At 35.6% G+C, this 21,176-nt stretch overlaps 3 protein-coding genes across 7 annotated transcripts in view; all 3 read left to right on the forward strand.

The window, feature by feature from the left end:
- Positions 1 to 21,176, forward strand: part of LOC128258827 (signal peptide, CUB and EGF-like domain-containing protein 1) — a 51,477-nt gene that overhangs the window by 21,570 nt on the left and 8,731 nt on the right. For 4 of the 5 annotated variants that reach the window (XM_052990734.1, XM_052990733.1, XM_052990730.1 and 1 more), the window contains exon 2: positions 20,288 to 20,484. In XM_052990734.1, the coding sequence (XP_052846694.1) occupies positions 20,430 to 20,484 (55 nt within the window). In that variant the 5' untranslated portion in view covers positions 20,288 to 20,429. Of the gene's footprint in view, positions 1 to 14,474; positions 14,556 to 20,287; positions 20,485 to 21,176 lie in introns of those variants that run through there. The other variant, XM_052990731.1, reaches the window with a different exon arrangement.
- LOC128258834 (uncharacterized) lies at positions 3,339 to 5,306 on the forward strand. Its single transcript, XM_052990763.1, has one exon. It carries the CDS (start codon positions 4,110 to 4,112, stop codon positions 4,887 to 4,889), a length of 780 nt encoding a protein of 259 aa, XP_052846723.1. The 5' UTR covers positions 3,339 to 4,109; the 3' UTR covers positions 4,890 to 5,306.
- On the forward strand, positions 12,457 to 13,234 carry LOC128258836 (heat shock protein 27). The gene has a single exon (XM_052990765.1). The coding sequence runs from the start codon at positions 12,592 to 12,594 to the stop codon at positions 13,054 to 13,056; it is 465 nt and encodes a 154-aa protein (XP_052846725.1). The 5' UTR covers positions 12,457 to 12,591; the 3' UTR covers positions 13,057 to 13,234.

A 21,176-nucleotide genomic window follows, 5' to 3' on the forward strand; every position in this document is an offset into this window, starting at 1 on the left:
GCGTGCCGTGAAATTTATATGTAAAAACTTGTAAGATTGGCTGCGGGTGAAGCTTTTGTTGAACTTGACACGATTGTTGTCCATTCAGTTTTCGGTGTGGTTTTTGTTATTGTGATTGTATTTGTTGCTGTTGTTCCTCGCATAAATTTTTCGAATGTTGTGCAAAAATGTAAAGCTTTAAATAATAAACAAATGCCAAAATATAACCAGAGTGATAGAAAAAGATAGAGACGTGACCTCAACTATTTGGCATAAAATGGTAAATATTTTCTTTAATTTAATACATATATTCTGTACAAAAAGTATGTCAAGAGTCCTTAAGAAGGTTATATGGTATAAGAAATTTATAATGTTATCATCACAACTGAAAAAAATGTTGATCCTTTTTTATTTTATTTTTATTACAGCTAGAATAAATTTTTTACAAAAATTTATCAAATTCGTTCATGTTATGATAACAAAATAAATCTTATTTTAAAAATGCCTCTTTGTTCTCTACTGATTAAAAACCATTTTCTTGCCAATTCCTCAACATTTTATATGACTCTGACGCTCAACTGTCATTTCAATTTCTTTGCAACATTTATTTTAAATTTTTTTTTCTGCCATCCACATTTAGCCATTTCCTTGCCATTCCTCGACATTTTATGTGACTTCGACACTCCACACTCATTTCAATTTCTTTGCAACATTTCTTTTAATTATTTTGTAGTGCGATCCACATTTAGCCTAGTTTTTCGAGAAGTCCCCCGCTCCTCTGCCAAACCTCTTGTGGATTCGTTCTCCATTTGCGTGCATCATGTGGATATAGTAATTTAAATATTTATTGCATTTTTTATGCAGGCAACACTTGAGGAACAAACAACCTCCCCAAGCCCAAAACTCTTTGCCTTTGTCTGACCTCAAAATTAAATTCAAATCTCGGGCAAATGGCAAGACTTGGCAGAAGGCAGTTTTATGTTCTTTTTCTTCTTTTTTGCGTATTTTCCTTGTTTATTTTCTCATTGGCAAATTGATTGTACTAGTGTGTGCATATGTATATGCTGTAAGCAGTGATGGGGGCAATACCTCTTACTAATTCATGACAAATTAACTGAAAAACAAATGCAGCATATGAGCTAAGTAAAATTAACACAATTTTAAATACACAAACATATTTTAATTTAAAAAATTTTAATAAAACTGCTACAAAATTAAAGATTTCCCAAATATATTGTACGTATTTACTTAAAAAATCCTAAATATGATTATTTAGCAAAATGTATATTTATTTGGGTACTACTTAGACTTTTACCATCACTAGCTATCCGTGCATATGTTCAATGGAGTGATATGAAAAACTTCACACGACAATGTAAGGCAAAAAGGAACAATCAGCGAACACGAACTGAATTTATCCACACCCAGCTCCTCCTCCATTTCCGGCTGAGGATTTTCCGTTGCATTGATGGCGTGTCTAGGCAATCGCAATTTATAGATAATTTGATACGAAACGTCAGACAGTCGCTCAGTCGGAAGAGTTGGATTGAAAGTGGCACAAGGACAAGTCGGGTGGCGGGGTGATGGGTGGCTTTCGGAATGCTTTTCTAACGAATTTTCATTAGCCACCAAATTGCAAATGAATATTTCAATGCCCTGACGAATGGGTTACTGGGGCGTATGCGTAGTTCGTTCTCACGTTCCACATACGCCTTGTGAGCACTGGAATGCACAAGAACAAATGGGGTAGCTTAACTGCTACAGCAGAAAGTACAAAAAACAAAAATGCAATTAAATGGATTAAGCGAAGAAAAAGGCTAGAGTCAAATGAGGCCAACGTGAAGAAGGTTCAGCTGATTCTCTCTGCCCGTTTTCCGCTCTCCTCTCGCCTTTTTCTCGGCAGTGTTTGTTTGGCCAACAACAAACCAAAGGCAGTCACAACATTTGTGAGGCTTAGTAAAAAGGGTAAAAGTGGGCGAGGCACACAAGGATTCAGCCACTCGACCGCTTATCGTCAACTGTCATCGTCTGCCAGTCTCTGAACCCCTGTGCACAGGAAGAAAAACGTATTACAAGTATAAAAAAATTAAATTTAAATTACAATTACTACGTATAAAAATGTATGTCCAATATATTTTATAAACTATAACCTAAATATACTACAATTTTTTTATGAATGTTTAAGACTAATCTTAATAAAGTTAAATCCGCAATTTTTTTCCGGCTAATAAATCAATAAGATGGTTTAAATTTGTATTTTTCCTCTGACACTTTTGTACATTTTTTTCTCCGTGTGCTACCTCTCCAAGGTGCACGGACATCACACTGCATTGTTGCTAATGTGAGCGACCGATTGATGAGCATGTGACGTTCCCTTCTGGTCCTTGTGCTGACTGTCTATAAGTCTATCTGTCTGTATGTCGACCCGACCATCCGTCCGCTTTCCGACCTGAAAGTGTGTCAAATAAAGTGCTAAAAGATTTATGCCCTGCACCTCCTTTTCCAGCTGGGCCGCTGCTGCCCTTCCTCTCGTCGACTCGTTCGTTCTCTCGCTGTCTATTGCTCTCGATAAGTGGTACAAAGGACGAACGACAGGCGCTCACCACAGGCTTAAGTGTCTCTAACTGCTAGGTAGGACACCAACTGGATATCTGCCTGTATGTTTTCTTCAGTTGTTGTGAGTGTGCTCTGATGCAGTTTTTTACCGGGTTTTTCCGCCCCTAGGCTGCTGGTAATGTCCTTTCGACCCAGGCCAATTTGGAGCTGGAATATCCTTTTTTCCATTTCGTCACTCAGTTTCTTTTAGATGCCTGAGCTCATGAATAGGTAAGGGTTTCATATGAAGTCATATGAAGTCAGCCTTATCCAGTTCATTGCTGAACTTAATGTCTAGAGGCGAAGCATAGCCAGAAAGAAACGTAATTACGTTAACTCTAATGTTTATTTTAGAATATTTATGCAGCGTTATTTATTCAAATGAAAAACACTAAAAAATAAATAAAAATAAGTTTTGTATTATTTTGTTATATAGTTAAAACTTAACTGAAAGTTATTAGCAAGTTCTCCTCTTCTTTAGATAATTTTGTAATACAATTAAACGCGTAAACCTATTTGGATGCTACTAGATATCATTTCTACCAGAATGCTCTTGTTCATCCGAATAACGTTATACAAAACGCTATAACGAGCCAAAAATTGAATTGATTTAGCTGGCAATTTAGAAACACGCAACCTTCGTAGCTCACAGAAGTGCCAGCAAATGAATTATTGCGCACTAAGATTTCGCCGCCTTTCTATCCTGCTAGCACAAACCTCCACTCCCCCCACTGTATCACACATATACATATACCTAAAGGGCTCCAGGGCCGCAGGACATCCCCACCACCCACTTTTCGTGTTGTCCTTCGCTCTGCAGTCCATGGACGCGCTTAAAAAGACAAGAAAAAAAGTGAAACTCGCGAAAAGCCAAAACGCTGCAGAGACGCTGGAGGCCAAAACGAAATCATGCGGCTGGCGAGGGCCTTCAACTAATGACAATAAGGCGCGAACTGGGAAAATCCCCCTACCGAACCAACAAACCACCCACCCAATATCACGCATACGCCGCCTTGCCTCGGGGCCCTAACAAAAATATCACGCATACGCCGCGTTGCAGCAGCGAAATCAAAACATAAACCCAAATCCAGTGACTGCATCGGGTTTTCCTGAGCGCGTGACCAAAACAGAGAGAAAGAGAGAGCGCAGAGAGAGAAACCCTCTCTCTCACTCACGAAGGAGTTTCCCCATCATCATCATCATCACCACGATGAACACAAATGCGACGTCGTGTGCTAGTTGGAAATTGCATTTTCCTTCAGTTCTGTTTCAGTTTCGAGTCCGTGCAGTCGTGTTGGCCGGAGTGAAAAGCGCCGAGGAAAATTTGCAAAAAAACAACAAAAAAAAACTCAAACAGAGGAAATAGAAATAGAGAAAAGTAAATAAGCAAACAAGTGCAGTTTTGTTGGGAGAGTGTGTGCGGAAAGGGAGATTAATCCCTCCGACCTAGCATAGATACCTACATTTTTGGTGCGCCAAAACACGGTGTGTTGAAAGTCCCGAAAAAGCAGAGAAACACTGAAATAACCGCAACCATGTCGACGCTACCCTTTCTCCTGAGCGTCGCCGACGAGCTGGACAACATACACTCGCAGTCCTACATGGACGACTTTGGCCTGGGCTTCCACCCGCACCGCCAGTACTATCGCACACCCACTATCCAGCTTTCCCTGCCCGCCAGCACGGACTGGACGGGATCGGGATCGGGATCGGGTCGGGACTGGTCCCAGGCAGCGGGCAACAGGCACACTCGCTACCGCAGCTATAAGTTCTACGACGACTCGCAGAACAATCTGGAGGAGGAGGAGCCGCCGGCGGAGGAGCACCTGCCCATAGAGCAGGTGGCGCTGGCACAGCAGTTGGTACAGCAGGGTAACCAGACGACATCGGTTGAGGCCCAGCCGTCGAGTGCAACCGCCACTGCCGACGCCACTGCCGTCGCCACCACTAATCGCAAGGGCCTGAGCATGGTCAACTCCCACTCGCATGATGTGGGCGTGGGCGGTATGGGCCTGAATTTAAAGGCCGGCGAGGAGGAGGACGATGAGAACATCGATCGCACGGTGCGCATGTACAATTTGTCCAAGAAATGCTGCAAGAACTACTATCGTCATGCCCTGGAGACCGGACCCGGCGCCAGTGGCAAGGCAAAGTGTAGCAACCTGCGCTCCGAGAGCCACAAGTCCAGCTCCAGCTCGGAGGAGAGCCTTCAGAAGATACCCTCCCCCATTGAGTTCCTCACCTGTTTCCTGGTGAAGAAGTCCCGCACCCCGAAGGCCAGTGCCCCGGTGGGCCAGCCCATCAAGAAAACATAGAACACGGCCCGGCTGCTGCCAGCAGCGATGTCCGCCAGGACGTCCACCATCAGCTCCACGGCCACCGGTGGATCCGTGACCCATGCGACCACGGACACGGACACCACGACCTCAAAGCGGCGCAGCAACTGCTTCTGAATGTTGGCCGGAGTCGGTGTGGTGTGTGGCCAGGCCTGGAGTTGGCTTCAGAGGTGCGGTGAGCTTCCCAGCTCGGAGCCCGCCTCGTTGCCATCCACCCGCCTGGGCAGGATCGCCTACTAGGCCCACTCGACCGACTTCGATTCGCAGTCAGGGGTTCATACATGGGGTTTTTAACTGAGTGCTAGCGCTTGGTATATGATTTCGCACTGGGGTTACCTCTGGCTTGAGTATTCAGATTTTCGGAACGGTTAAGGATTTCGATTTGCACTTGGTAGCTTCTTCTACCCAATAGTAAAAATATAATATGCATTTAAGTTAACAGCATTAGTTCAAGCATAAGCACTCCATTCAGATTAAAACTCAAAAATCGAATGCATTAAGTACGGACGCGGGAATCTAGAATTTTGGTCATTTTAAAAGAGTTGGTAAAGGTTTTATATTTTTCTTCTTAAATGCTAATTAGGTAGTTTAATAAAATATTTTTTTACATTTATGCTCAGTAACATTTTTAAAAATTTATGATATCTATTTTGTCACTTCATTAAGGACCTGGTACTCAGAAAATTTCCTTTTTAACAAATATTGTTTTTTCTAAGTCCCCGTTTTTTTTTTTGGTTTCCCAGTGCAAACATTACGTAACCACATTTTGCAAGCAACTACAGGCCAAAAGCAAAGCGAAGCTTAAATCCAAAAATATTATAAGCGGTTAAGTGTATTCAAAATATAGAACTTAAATAAAGAAAAACTATTCAACCAACACCGAAAAAATTTTGCAAAACCAAACACACAATTTTTAAAGCCAGATTTTTACCAAAATAAGAAGATCTCAAGAATTTGTTAAGCAACAATTTTTTATACAATTTTTGATACCAAACAAAAGATATAAATTATATATGGATATTATATTAATACTGGGAAAGTTTGATTAAATCAAGGAAAGGAATTTTGAGCTGAACTAAAACCTTCTAGGCAATTCTTATGATTCCATTTTATTTAAGGTCATTTTTTTTAATGGAGTTCAATACTTTCAGGGAAACTTTTATAAACACCTTTCTTATTTTGATAACGCAAGTTTTTCTGTTATTAGACCGATTTAAAAGGTATTGGTTGAGCTTGAAATTCCTCACAATTTTATAAAAGCTGTTAGCTGTTTTAAGCAAAAAAATATGCGGGCTAATTTAATAGGTCTTCTGACACTCATACACAAACACAAAAATAAACCAATAGTAATGTTTCATTTTCTCACAAACACAGGAAAGTTTTGTTTTCTCTTATTTTTCCCAGCTAACAGAAAATGTTAGCAAAAAATAAAAGGAACATTTTCAGTAAGCTGGGGAAACTTTTCACAATGTCGGCAAGTGTTTGTGCTAAAAGGGTGGGAGGTGAGTGTAGTGGGCCGTATGAAAAGTGAAACATGTTTTCAATTTTCTTTTTTCGGGGACTGTAAACAAGTCAATAGCAAACTACGGCTAAGGACCAGCACACAGAAGACCTTGGTCCCAATTTCAAATTAGCAAAAAAGCAAAACAGAAAAAGGAAACGCAAAAAAGATTTTGTAGCAGAATTGCAAACGAAAAAGTTTGGAGGGGCTTGTGTCTAGTTAAATGCTGGAACACAGAAATAACAGAACAAATATATATTTATAGTTTTGTAGTCAGATATTCTCTTGCGTGTTCTAAATGTATTCTAAATGTTGAAAATAAAATATTTCAAATGTATTTACAACTTATCAAGATGAACAATTTATATATAATATATATGTTTAGTATATGTAGTCACACTGTTTGCACTTTTCAGAGTTTAGAATCAAAACATTAAAAAAAACACGATAAATATATCTATGTATATCGCAAAACTCATAGCTTTACCGCAACACAAAATATAAAGTCAAAAGTCAGCATCATATCTCTCGGATAAATGTAACACATAAGAGCTCCAAACCGACATTACAAATATGTCACAAGAAAAATGTTTATAAAAACTACCTAGCTACAGTTTGGACATATGCTCTTAAAACACCTTTATCTAGATGGAAAAGCATTTTAACAAAGGCCAACTTCGGCATCACTCATCTAACAATTATAACCAAAGTAATTAAGACGTTCCTTAGAACACGATCATTGCATTGCAAAAGAAAATTGTCGTAACTACATACTTTATCAACGAACAAAACACTCAACGCATATCATTCCGATACAAGATTTCAGCAAAATCGCATTCAACTTGAGATTCAATAAATAAATATGGGAAAATATCTATAAGTACGAAGGTGTTTTATTTTTGGCGGCTTTCTAGACAATTATTCTATTGAATACATTTTGTCAAAAGTAATTTTTTAATTATTGTTTTTTTGTAGAAATTAAAATGACCTAGTGAGAAAGTCTGAAAATCTTATAATTTAGATTGTTTTGAAGTGGCTATATAGATGCATTTTAATAGTTATTAAAAATCGTTAAAAATATCAAAGTCGTTAGTTTTCGTTTTTGTTACATTTTGAGCAAAATTGAATTATTTTGAATATTATTGTACTTTTTAATTAAAAGTTAGAAAATATTTTATTTTAATTTTAAGGACTTTTATATTTGTAATCAATGCGGAATAGGGATTTCGCTAAATGAGTTTCATTTCCTTTTCCAGTTACAAGCTTCAGCCAGATTTTTTGAATTTGATTTAATTTAAAATGTTTATTTTTTGGTAATATGTTGACATTTATTAAAAACCGTTTTCATTGCCAACAAAACTTTTATTTCATTTTGACCCTGGTAGCCGGAAATGCAAGGTCATAATGCGTCCTTCACACAACACTTGTCACTTACATTAATTTTACTGTCTTGCCGCTTTTTCGCCAACTGACACTCAAAACTGTCCGAAGGCATTTACAAAATTTTCAAGTGCAAGTATGCGAGTTTTTGTATTGTAAACGCTGACCTTTGGTGACTCATGATGACGCGAAAGTGCTGGTATAAAGTGTCCTTAAGCCGTGTGCATCTTGCCCAAGGATGTGTCGTCATAAGGTTCGTCTTGGAATTTTAAAAAACTGCAGTGGGCAAATACAGTGGGCAGATCCTAGCCTTTAAAAAAAAAAAGTATATGCCAACCCATCATGTCCACTTTCCATTTCGGTGTTTGGCGTTGTTTAGCCAGCACGTCTATTGGGTTCAATAGCACAAAACAAAAATAGAATAATAGGCCGGGCCAAACGTTGCTTGCTCGCCTTCGGGCTGCCACCTCCTCAATTCTCAATCCTCCAGAGACCTGCCCGCACTGCTATAAATAAATCCCTCATTCGTATGCAAACAAGTGCAGCGCCAGGACGAAATGGCAAGCCTTAGCCTTCGGTGGGCGAGACTGGCGGCATAATGGGCGAGTTAGGAAATGTAGTTGCATTTCTGGACTTGGTTGAAGGTTGCCTCTGGGTATGATTACTATCTAGAAGCAAACGAATCATGTCGGGCATTTTAAGCGTTGCGAATATATTTTTTAATACAAGTCATTGTTCCATTTACACCCGAAAAAAATGTATTCAAGCAGTTTATATAATTTTTTAAGATTATGAGTGTACAAAAACAACATATTTTCCAGTTTTTTATTTCTAGGGTATCAGTTTTCAAGCGTTCTGCATTACATTTCTCAAAAAGTTGTCCTTCTATTGCAGGTGGTATATAAGTCGGAACGAGTCGTACCGGACGACTAAATCATTAGCTCCCATATAAACAATAGCTAACTTTCAATTTCTTAAAAATATTATTTTAGATGTAGAAAGGTTAAATATCTCAGAAATACGGTTTTAAAAAAATATGTAAAAAATCAAGAAAGGAAGCAAACTTGGAAAAATTTGTTTTTACTTTTATGGATTGATGCATTCTGTAATATATTTATTTGAGTAAATAAAAAAAAATGTTCTGTCAGAATTTGTTGATATATTTGGTTGATTTAAGATAAGATTATAAACTGGCTGGAATTTAATTATTTAACTCAATTTTAAAATGGACGTTTAACAAAATTCTCATCCATAAATTCTTTCTCTTTTACTAAGCGTATATCAGGTTCGACTTTGATTTCAGCTTCATGCTGTGCTATTCAACGAGTTTTCTTTGGGAAAACTTTGCCAGTTTTTGGGTTCTGTTGTGGCAGCTATTATTGTGGTTGCCTTTTTGGGAGCTCCTTCTCTGGGTCTGGAGCCGGCAACTTGCAACTTGCGACCTGCAGTGTTCACTTCGCATGGCCAATTACAGTTTTAAGCTTTGCTCGCTCCTCGCTGTCCTGTCTTTTTCTTCGACTTGAACTTTTGCTTTCGTTTCGCCAGTGCTTTGTGTTTTTTCCCCATTTTCCCTTGGCGGGCGTCGCATTGCAGTGGCCTGTTGGCCAGGTCGACTGCACCTGCACCTGAATGGTGCCCTTTTGCGGCTGAATGTTTAGTGTCTTGGTGGCCATTTATTGTTACACCCGACTTCACCGCCCAGCGACTTTATTTGCACGTGAGCGGTGCACCTTATTGATTTCTTTGACTTAATTTGCTTGCCATTTTGTCGGCCGTTGTTAACTACTGGTATTACGCATACGTCAAACTTTTGTAGCACACTTTCAGCCTGTTGGGGGAAATGATTTCATTGGATTGCTTAATACTTCGTTGATTTTTATGGGGTACGTGTTAACTGAAACTAACCATATGTCTTTGTTGGCTAATTATATTCCTAATACAAATACAAGACTAAAGTTTTTAGAATATACTTCTGAAAAAGCGTTTAAAAGATTGTCCATCCTGTTTACAATTAAAAAGTCTTAGCATATTATTGGGCTTATTGGAAATAAAACAGAATTTGTAAGTAATTTACAAGTATTACCTATGAATTTTGTTAAAAGTGGTTTCTGAATATTTTACACTTATGACGTAATTTCTTTATTAAACATTATAAAACCTTTGCTTTTAGAAAAATGTTTCTGAGTTTAATTTAGATTAAATCCGTCGTGTAAATCACCTAAATCTGTTTTAATCTTTTGGACTCAGGCCATATTTTTTCAATATCAATTTGGTCGAACGCTGAAATGCGTTCTCTTCTGAATCAATATTTGAATGAATTGTCCACGCTGTGTTGAGATGAACTTATTCACACCGTCGTTACTTCAAGTGACAACCTTTCTTTTCCGTGTTCTTGTGTCAAGCTATCTACATATTTCTGACGATAAACTTTTAAAAAGGGGGTGGTGACATATGTACTTTGCAGATTCGAATGAGCTGCAGGCCAAAGTGGGTGTGTGTAGCCCGCTATGCTAATGAGATATACGATTATAGAAAGTCATCTCTTAGATAATACACCGCACAGGCGGTCCCAAAGAAAGTTGTACACAACCCACACCCGCGTGGAATTAATTCTGATTTTCATAATAAATTGCCATAAAATCAAGCAAATTAGTTGATGGCTTTGTTCAGGTTTAATTGCAAATGTATTGTTGATGCAGCAGCTGCGGCGTTTTAATTGATTTTCAAACGAGAAATTCTCTCTTGTCTAACACAAACAAACTTATAGAAAATTGTAAGCAAGGAGATAAACTACAGTAGTGACTAACTTTAGTCGTTTAAATAATTTAAATAATATTTTCACATGAAAATTTTATACTTTTAAATATTTTATATTAAATGATATAAAAATCATTATTATTTTTTTTTTAATTGCACTTTTATGTTTGCTTTGACTTTCATTTGATTTTTAGATGATTGTGAATCATTGAGTTATAGATATATTTTTGAGTTTCCTCATCGTTCTTTTTTTAATAGTTTTGATTAAAAGAATACTTATAGTTATTTTTTAGTTTTTGCTATGCCATGTAAACGTATACAGATTGATTATTAGAAATTCTCAGTTGCTGAAAATCGATCTATTATTTCACATACTTTAATTATACTTTAATTAAATAATTAATATATTCTCTGATTCAATTTGTATACCACCGACTGTTTCAGGCTTACTAAGCTACAACACAAACTCATTGAACTCTGCCGATTGTAAATTACCTTATGTACAAATACGAGCTCAAATGGCATCTAAATTGCTGCGAAGCTTGTTATAATTATTATAAAATACACGCAAAATCATTTGCAGCAACGGCAATAACAACAGAGCCGGCTAAAACAACAATTTACAATTACAAACGCGGTGGGCCAACCCCAATCCAAGTCGATGATTTTGTTCTGTCATGGGCACGGGTTTTATAACGAGAGGAAGGCAGGTCAGGCCCATAAATGTGCCGTTGATGTCGCGATGTTTTCAGAGCATGTTCGTATATGTGTTTGCTGTTTTCACAGACTTATCTGTTCTGCAAAATCGTCAAAAATTTCACAAATTGCCCTTTTGTCATGGCAAACTCAACCCACACCCTTTATGTAGATTGTATCTGTAAGCACCATATCTCTGCTGATGTGTATCTTGCAGCGACATAAATTGAAATAGCATTGGCTTAAAAATCGAACCCAAATTTGGTCAAAAAGTGAAAAGAATGAAGCGTTTTTCGGATTTCCGCCAAAGAAATGTCTTTGTTTTAATTTGGATTTGTTTTGGGTTTGCTGTTTTGATTTTTTTAATTTTCTGGCGGAAACGCCGTGTAATTAACTCAAAAAAACCGAAGCTAAGCAAACATTTTGGCAAGCTGCCATTATAGTTTTTAAGGCGTTGATGACATGGGAGAATAGTTTGTCGAAAGAAAGGGAAAAATAAAAACAAATAAGGAAGGTCAGTTTTGGAAATTGCCGAAATAAAGAGAAAATCAACAAATATATCTGTTTTATCTTTAAAATTATGTTTTTTGATTAAAAGTTCACGAACGAAAACCTCATTTTTATAATGATTTTATTAAATCATACCATTTTTTTTAAAGCAAACGATAGAAAAACAACCCTATTACGGAAGCAAATCTGCCTTGAAACCCACCCAACATAAGATCTAACAGCGCCTCAAGGAAATGACATTCAAATCGAAGCATTGCCATTGACGGCAAAGAGACATTTTCGACCCACAGCGGCGTTCAGCCCCTTTCAGAATAGAAACAGCAAAAGCACAGTCAATGCGCCAAGATAAACAATCGAAAAACATCAGCGTTAACTAATGCTGCAGTGAAAAAAACAGAGTTGAGGATTATTTAAGTTGAATTGGAAATAATTAAAATGATCATGTATCGAAAATTAAAAAAAATAAATTTTTACATTTGCATCTAGCTAGTCTTTAGTCTTCCTTTGCTGGGTTAAATAATGTAAAGCAGAAGGGAGTGTTTAAAATCCAGATTTAAAGGAGAATGGATTGTTGCAACCGTTTTTGTGCGCCGTGTGGCTACTACGTCACAATTGTCATTGGCTCTAGACTAGAATCTCGCCGAGCTGAGCTGAGGTGAACCCACTGGGCGAAGCTTACGGCTATAAAAGCGACGGCTACTGGCGATGGCAAGTTTAATTTGCTCAGAGGAGAAAACGCGAGTGGACGTCAATTAGAGAACGCGATTAGTGAAAAGTAAAATCGATCTTGCGTTGCTGTTCGTCCTGTTCGAGGAATTAAGTTTCATAGTTTCCGCAATGGCTCTGGTGCCGGCTACAAACAACACGGATTGGGATTACTGGGATTACCGTCGTCGCCTTTGGCGCGATTGGGACTTGAACGACTGGGATTTGCCCTACTGGAAGCGGTCGTTGTCTCGCGTTGGATCCGCACCCGATCTCAGTCGGGTTATTGTAGGCAAGGATGGCTTTGAGGCCAACGTGGATGTGCACCTGTTCAAGCCGTACGAGATTACCGTGAAAACAACGGGGGACACAGTGGTCGTGGAGGCCAAGCACGAGAAACGACGGGATGGCGACACCTTCGTTGGTCGCCACATCGTCAAACGGTTCGTCCTGCCACGAGGATACTATCCCAACGATGTCCGATCGGAACTGTCATCCGATGGCATACTCACCGTCAAGTGTCCGCCGTATTTGAGCAACGAGCGGAGTGTATACGTCCGCCAAGTGGGTCCCGCGTATCTAAGCATCAAGAATTAACCCAAGTCTTTAGCATCGTAATTCCGTGTTTTGTTCTTAGTTATTTTCTGTTGGAGCAAAAATTAAGAGACAAAATTATTGCACATAATTCTAAGACTAGAATTGGACTCTTTTTGTAATTAACAAAGCAACATTTGTTTAGTTAAATAAAATAAAAGTTTAATTTATTAATAATGAATTCATACTGTCTTATTTGGAAGTGGTTTCTTTCCGTTCCCCAAGCGTCAGCGGATGTGCCCAACTCAAAGCTGAAACAATGCCCAGTAAAATGTCAAAATTAATTGATTCAAGACTCGGACGAAACAAAAAGTCACCGACTTGCGAGGCAAAAGTCTCCGCTCATATATTATATCTTTAGCTCTATACCATATTTATACCTAGACACATAAGTGTGGACACCACGCCCTCGAGCGGCTTCCACAATTTTCCAACTAAGGTTAGGCTAAAATGTAAATGGTTCAATACACGACAACCGCTTTGAGCATAATCCTACACGGAAAGCAACCCTCTCTAACCGGGTTGGGAAAACTAATCTAGAAACAAAATAACGAGGGTAGAGCGAATTCGCACGCCCACAAGATTTTTATTTTAAAACGTAGAAACAATATACAACTCTTTTTAAACGGGAGAGCGATTGGCATGCGTTTAATTATAAAAACAAATTACAACGAATCGAGTAGCATTTATTGAGTTAGACAATTTTACAGTTGAGCGGATTCCCATTAAATTGTAATATTCCATTAATTAACCGCTCAACTGTAAAAATGTAGAATTAATTAAAGTCTATTAGTTTTGATGTAATTTGTTTTATAAATTCGAATATTTAACATTTGTTTTAAATAAGCCGTTGCAAAGGCAATTAAAACATTATTGAGCAACATATCTGCCAGTGATGCCCAGACACCGAAGCTGCTCATGGAAAATGGTTTGGAATGAACCAAATTTAAATTATTAATAAAAAGTCGAAATTCGTAAGAGCTTGGCAAGACGTAACAGCATAATGGTAAAATATAAAAAAAAACTTCTCATTAGTGAACTTGAAAATAATTTTGTTTAATATTTCGTTGTTCTTTATCAAAAAAACCTATAATTTCAAATTCACAGTAAGAAAATATAACTAAAAAAATATTTTTTTTTTTTTGCTGTACAAATGAAATTAATATTAAAATAAAATCACATAGCATATTAATTTCATGATTTTATATTTAAATATTTTAATAAAAGTAAAAATTACTAGATTAAACAAAGTTACTTTTGATTTTAACGCAGTTTATTTTAATTATATATCAGCCACAAGCTGAGCGACAGATGATTTGGTTTTTATGGTTTAAGTAAGTATCGTTGGCGAAGTCTTGCTCCACTGGGTAGACCCAGCCATTCACTCTATTTTTAGCCTTTCAAGTGTTCAGACTCTGATGTTTTTGTGCGCACATTCGACTATTTGAATCCGTAATCAACAATAATTCCAATTTTTTACATGGCGTATTTTAAATTTCTGAGTAAGTTTCATAGTGTCAAAAATTATTTTAGACAAAAAATGAAAAAAGTTTGAAGATAAAATCAAAAAAGGATCTTTGTTATTTTTTTAATAATCAACATTTAAAGAAAAGGTTTAGTTAATTTTAAAAGCCAAATTGTGGTCACTTTTGCAGTGGTTCAAAAATTCGAATAGTAAAATATTTGGATATATTGTCCTAAAACATATTTGTATGTATTTTAAAAGTAACTTTAATTTAATTTTCGAGCATTTCTTTTCCTTCTTTTTTTCCACTGTTGGATTTTGTGTCGGCTTAAGGTCAAACAAATTAAAAGAATTTAATGTTTTTCTGGTCCACAGTTGGACGGAAAATTTTTAATATTCATTGTGCGAGTGTATACCCATATAAAAATCTATAAAGAATTTATGTTATCTTCAACCGAGTCGACATGTTCCAAAACCGCTAGACACAACTCTTCATAAAGCTAGCGTTGACCCCTCAAGGAAAAAACGGGTGTTTGTTTAGTGTCAAATGGCCCGAAATCGTTGTTGTTTTTTTGTTTAATTGAGGATTCATTTGGTCTCTGGCATATCACTTTAACAATGTATAATGCGAAATCAAACTAAAAAATGTTTAACCAAGAAGAAATACCCCTTACTTATTTCAAAATAAATAATCGAGTTTAAGGTTGTGCCAATTGCCAGTAAGTTTACAATAATGCTCATGACTTCTAAAATGGCATTCGGCTATTCATCCTGTTCAAGAGAATATATAATATAGAGGGTCGGAAACGCTTTCTTCTACCTGTTACATATTTTCTCAGGAATACAATATACATTTTTATGGCTTAAATAATTTACAAATGATGATTAGTAAAAAATGTTATGAAACTAAAAGACCCGAAAAGAAAGAAAAAAGAAAGAAGAAAATCGTTAATATAGGTTTTTTATAAAAATGTGTTTTATGTAATAAAAAAAAAAACAACAATTGGTCAGCGACACAAAGTTAGTCAAGCGAATCATTTTACCGTTGTCAATTTTCTTATTGGTTTTCAGCGTCATTGTTTTCCGCGAAATTGAAGGGCAAATTGAGGCAGAACATTAACTGATAGATAAACAAGAAAGGAAGCAAACTTCGGCGTGCCGAAGTTCATATACCCTTGCAGCTATTTCAAAAACTAAATACTCTTGAAAACGTTAAAATTATGATTTACTTGCGTGTATGTTTAAAAACATTGAAGCTATGATGATTTTCAGCTTAGTTATTCGATAGTTCCTATGCCAGCTATACGATTGTTCCTATGGGAGCTAAATGCTATAGTCGTCCGATTTTGATGAAATTTAAACCATAATTCTGAAATATTTAACCAATACTATATCTCGAAGCACTAAAAAAAAATTAAAAAACACCAAAGTTATTATTTTTTTTTATTTATTTTTATGATTGTTCCTATGGGAGCTATATGCTATAGTCGTCCGATTTTGATGAAATTTAAACCAGAATTCTGAAATATTCAACCATTACTATATCTCGAAGCACTAAAAAAAAAATTAAAAAACACCAAAGTTATAATTTTTTTTTATTTATTTTTATGATTGTTCCTATGGGAGCTGTATGCTATAGTCGTCCGATTTTGATGAAATTTAAATCGTAATTCTGAAATAATTAACCATTACTATGTGTCGAAGAACTAAAAAAAAAATTTAAAAATAGAAAAGTTATAATTTGTTTAAATTTATTTTTCCGATTGTTCCTATGGGAGCTATATGCTATAGTCGTCCGATCCGGCTCGTTCCGACTTATTTACTACCTGCAACAGACGGACAGACGGACGGACAGACGGACATGGCTAGATCGACTCTCCTAGTGATGGTGATCAAGAATATATATACTTTATAAGGTCGGAGATGTCTCCTTAACTGCGTTGCAAACTTCTGACTGAAATTATAATACCCTCTGCAAGGGTATACAAATTTCAGACTTTCCATTAAAAGCTTACAAATGGGCTGACTCGATAACTTTTCGATGCACTCTATTTTTGTTGTCACCTTAATCAGTTATGTTATTGTGAACGTAGTAAAACCAACACCTTCTGGTAGGACCGAGTTAAGAACATGATAAAACCTTTTTTTGTATTATAATACTTTGAACTAATTATTTCCGGAAATTAAAAACTGAAGAAATATAAAAATATAAAAATAGATCCATTTTTATAGGTTGGGAAAAGTTTCCTCACTGCGTTGCAAACTTTTGACTAATATTAAGGGTATGCAAGGGTATAAAAATATAACAAATGTTGAATTATAAACAACAATTGGAAATCAGCTTAAGACATTACCTATTATCCGCATGGAACAAAATACAATAATTGATAAAGGCGAAGAAAATTTTTTCTTGATGATTTTTGACTTTAAAGGCCTTTGAAATCGTTTTTTGGTGCATTCAAATACTTTGTAAAAATAAAAGTAAGTATAATTTGTTAAACAAAATATTTGCACAAACACTCCCACGATAACTATTCTGAATTCGTTTGAAATAGATTAAAGATAATACCGAGCGATTAGCTGCCCGCCCAATTGTCTGTCAATCCTCGAATCAATGAAATGGTCAATTATGTGTAACCTTCAAACGTTTAAAGTTGTGTGGATGAAAATCAATTTGTCAATCAAATTGTGAGCTATCGAGTGCCAGACAATGGGAACCATTGCATTCGAATGGATGTTCGGGAGCAAACATCTAGGCTGAGCTATTTAACTTTATATATGGATACAATAACAAGTTTGCTCGACTGACCAAATAAGTGAAAGAGTGCGGAGAGTGAAACACACCTACGTGGTTTTGTATTTAATTTTGTTTAATTAAAACAATTTACAATTTATCGAGCGAATGTAGTGGCGCATTTGCTTTGAGATTGAGGGTTTTTTTATTTTATGTCAGCTTGAAGCAAACTTAGACAAGCCGAAGTTAATATACCCTTGTAGCAATTACAAACATTAGGTATTATTTTATTTCTCTTATTCTATGCCTATATGTTTAAAAACTATAAAGCTATTTTGATTTCGTCTGATATGGCTCGTTTTGGAAAAGTTTCTTACATTTATCCTTAAAACTGAGAGACTGCACACGTAAAAATAATTTTCTAAAAACGATAACAACCCATAAATTTATGGCAGATTGCCTTTGGATTTTTTTTAGGGCGTTCGGGTATACATTTTTATACCCTTGCAGAGGGTATTATAATTTCAGTCAGAAGTTTGCAACGCAGTGAAGGAGACGTTTCCGACCCTATCACTAGCAGAGTCGATCTAGCCATGTCCGTCTGTCCGTCCGTCTGTCCGTCCGTTTATATGCAAACTAGTCTCTCAGTTTTAAAGCTATCTGCATGAAACTTTCCCAAAAGTTGTCTTTCTATTGCAGGTAGTATATAAGTCGGAACGAGCCGGATCGGACGACTATAGCATATAGCTCCCATAGGAACAATCGGAAAAATAAATGAAAAAAAATTATAACTTTGCTGTTTTTTAATTTTTTGTTTAGTTCTTCGACATATAGTAATGGTAAAATATTTCCGATTTACGTTTTTAATTTCATCAAAATCGGACGACTATAGCATATAGCTCCCATAGGAACAATCGGAAAAATAAATGAAAAAAAATTATAACTTTGCTGTTTTTTAATTTTTTGTTTAGTTCTTCGAGATATAGTAATGGTTTAATATTTCAGAATTACGGTTTTAATTTCATCAAAATCGGATGACTATAGCATATAGCTCCCATAGGAACAATCGGAAAATTAAATGAAAAAAAATTATAACTTTTCTGTTTTTAATTTTTTGTTTAGTTCTTCGACATATAGCAATGTTTAATTATTTCAGAATTATGGTATAAATTTTATCAAAATCGGACGTCTATAGCATATAGCTCCCATAGAAATAATAAAAATATATAAAATAACTATCTAATAATTGAGCTGCAAATCATCATAGTTTCAATGTTTTTTTTTAGCACATACTCAATTAAATCATAATTTAAATGTTTTCAAAAGTATTTAATTAATGCAATAGCTGCAAGGGTATATGAACTTCGGCTTGCCGAAGTTGGCTTTCCTTTTTGTTAAGAGTGAAACTTGCGTTAAAGCGAAGTGACAGCTAGATCAACTCCCCTGGTAATGCTGATCAACAATATATATACTCTATAGGCTTGGAAATGTCTTAATACCCTCTGCAAGGGTAATAGAAATTAGCTCATATTTTTAATTTTTAAAATAAAAACTTTAATAAATTTAAAATAAAACAGCACGACCAATATGGATGAGTTTCATATGTCACTGTGTAATATAGCTTCCCGATTGAAAAAAACTCAAGGTATTGGCTCACATCGGCTACAACATTTTCAAATATATTTCCAAAATGTATACAATGAACAGCTGTTCAATCATCCGTACTTAAAATCTCGGAAAATTGCCACGTTGGCTCCACAATTTTTAATAGCTTGTTGGGTTTTTGCCAAAAAAAGGCAATCTGGCCTTGTGTGCAATGTTTAGTTGTGATTTAAGCAAACAATTTCAAGAAATGGGAAGGGATGAGCTATTATGATCTCGCGTTAAAAAAACATTTAAATAAGACATTTTTCAGTAGAATGACTGGCAGCACAAAATTGAATTTTCTGAGGTTTGTTTTCCTTTTTAAAGTGTATTGAAATTTGATCTGAATTGAAAAGAAAGAACGTAATAGTTGAGCGGAGCGACTATGAGCTCTCTGTACGCCGTGATGACAAAAAAGTTGTCCAGCCTTGCCTGCATATGTAGATATAAATTCTCAAACATTTAAAAACGATGTCCGCCGAAATTTATGTTTGAGTTAAAGTCATAGATTGCATATATAAAACTCACAAAAAAATGAAAGCCATAACATACGAATCTGCACATTCGTTTTTTAATCGCAGCCAAAAGTTTCGATAAACTTAAATTTTTATTAAGCTAATTGAAAGTTAATATAGCTATTTTTGATGAAACATTTATTCGAATTTTAAAGTAATCAAATGAATTATTTAGAGAATTCAATTCTCCTTCTAACGCATTGATGCAATGTAAGTTATTACACTACAGGGCATAAAGTAATTTATTAAAAAGAATTTGGTTAGTCAACTTTAGGTTCAAATCTAAAAATAATTCAAACAGCCATTTCCCAGCTCACATTTTTGGCAGGTGAGTTGTTATAACCTTTAATCAAACTTTCTGCGTCACTTTCTTGCAGGTAGTATTACGAGATAAGTTAAGACATAGCGACTGCTGGTAGATAACAGTCGCATATTTAACGTTTTTCGCCTTGTCGGAAAGAAGAAAAGTAAAGTAAAGTATAAACTGTGTTCCCGTGCGCTTGTACAATTTTAGCAATTGATTTTTAAGTTAACAAGTTTAAAACTGGAGTCTAAATATATATATATTATTAACCGCTACATATTTAATATTCAATCATTGAGCTATTTGTTTCCTACATATTCTTATATATGATTTTTTAGAACTTATATATATATCTGGCACTAATTTCTATTGGTGCCTCAGTCTTGCGCCGACCAACGACAAAACCGGTGCGTTCTTGACAAGAATAATATTGAAACCGAAACGGAAATGTTTAAACGTTCTCTTTAATTTGAATTTACAAAATGTAGTAAATATTAAATGAAAGTTGTTACAAAACAAAAAAGTATGTTAATAGAGCCGACTACATTTTATGTTTGTTTGTTTCTCTCTAGATGCATAGCACAATAAAAACTATGTTAAGGCAACCAAAATCAAACAGTTTATATTTTTTCCTTGAAAAAAATTGAACCAAAGAAGATTGCTGAAGTGAGTGTGGAGGGTGTGAAGAAAACGATTATTAAGGATCTATAAGGAATGTGGCTGGCAAAATATATTGTATGCGCGCTGATATGCGTTGCAATTCCTTCAGGTGAGTGTGACCAAAATTCTAAAACCACCTTTCTAATAAGTTTTCGTTTAAATTAATTGTTTCTTGTAATAACATAATTTATAATATTACGTATCTTGACATATGCTTAGTAATAATATAATAAGTTAACAAAAAAGAGTAACAAAATTTAGTCTAGCCAAAGTTTGTATACCCTTGTAGCTATAACAAAAATGAAATATTATATGAGTGGACTTTATAACAATTTTATTTTAATTTTTTTCGATAAATGATTTGATTGCTCCTAATATTGCTAATTATATTGTCTTCGCAACAGAAATTAAACTTTTGGGAATGTTTTATCAAGACATCTTTAAAATGAAGAGAAAAGTTAAAACTGAGAGACTATTTTGAAAGGGATAAACATCGGACATGTCTATTTCCACTTGATCAAGAACAATGTTCCGCAAAATAATACAAATAAATAATTTGGTAAGAAGTCAATGAGCCTCAAAAATATTATTAGTCAAGCTGAACCAAATTAAAAATTATTGCGTCATACTTTTAGACACCTCAAAAAATTATAATTTTATATATTTAACTGTGCATACTGAGTGTGCTGAAAAGACTACTATAGCAGACATAGGAAAAAACGTGTAAAATTTTTAAATATGTTTGACTTCGGAAGATATTCGTATTTATCATGAACTAACATCCTACTTTAAAGGTTTTCT

Source organism: Drosophila gunungcola (assembly GCF_025200985.1).
Source record: "Drosophila gunungcola strain Sukarami chromosome 3L unlocalized genomic scaffold, Dgunungcola_SK_2 000003F, whole genome shotgun sequence".
Classification (NCBI taxonomy): Eukaryota; Metazoa; Arthropoda; class Insecta; order Diptera; family Drosophilidae; genus Drosophila; species Drosophila gunungcola.

Bases quoted from the DNA above. Each gene is read 5' to 3' on its own strand.
- LOC128258836 (XM_052990765.1), top strand. From the start codon at position 12,592: ATGGCTCTGGTGCCGGCTACAAACAACACGGATTGGGATTACTGGGAT.
- LOC128258834 (XM_052990763.1), top strand. From the start codon at position 4,110: ATGTCGACGCTACCCTTTCTCCTGAGCGTCGCCGACGAGCTGGACAAC.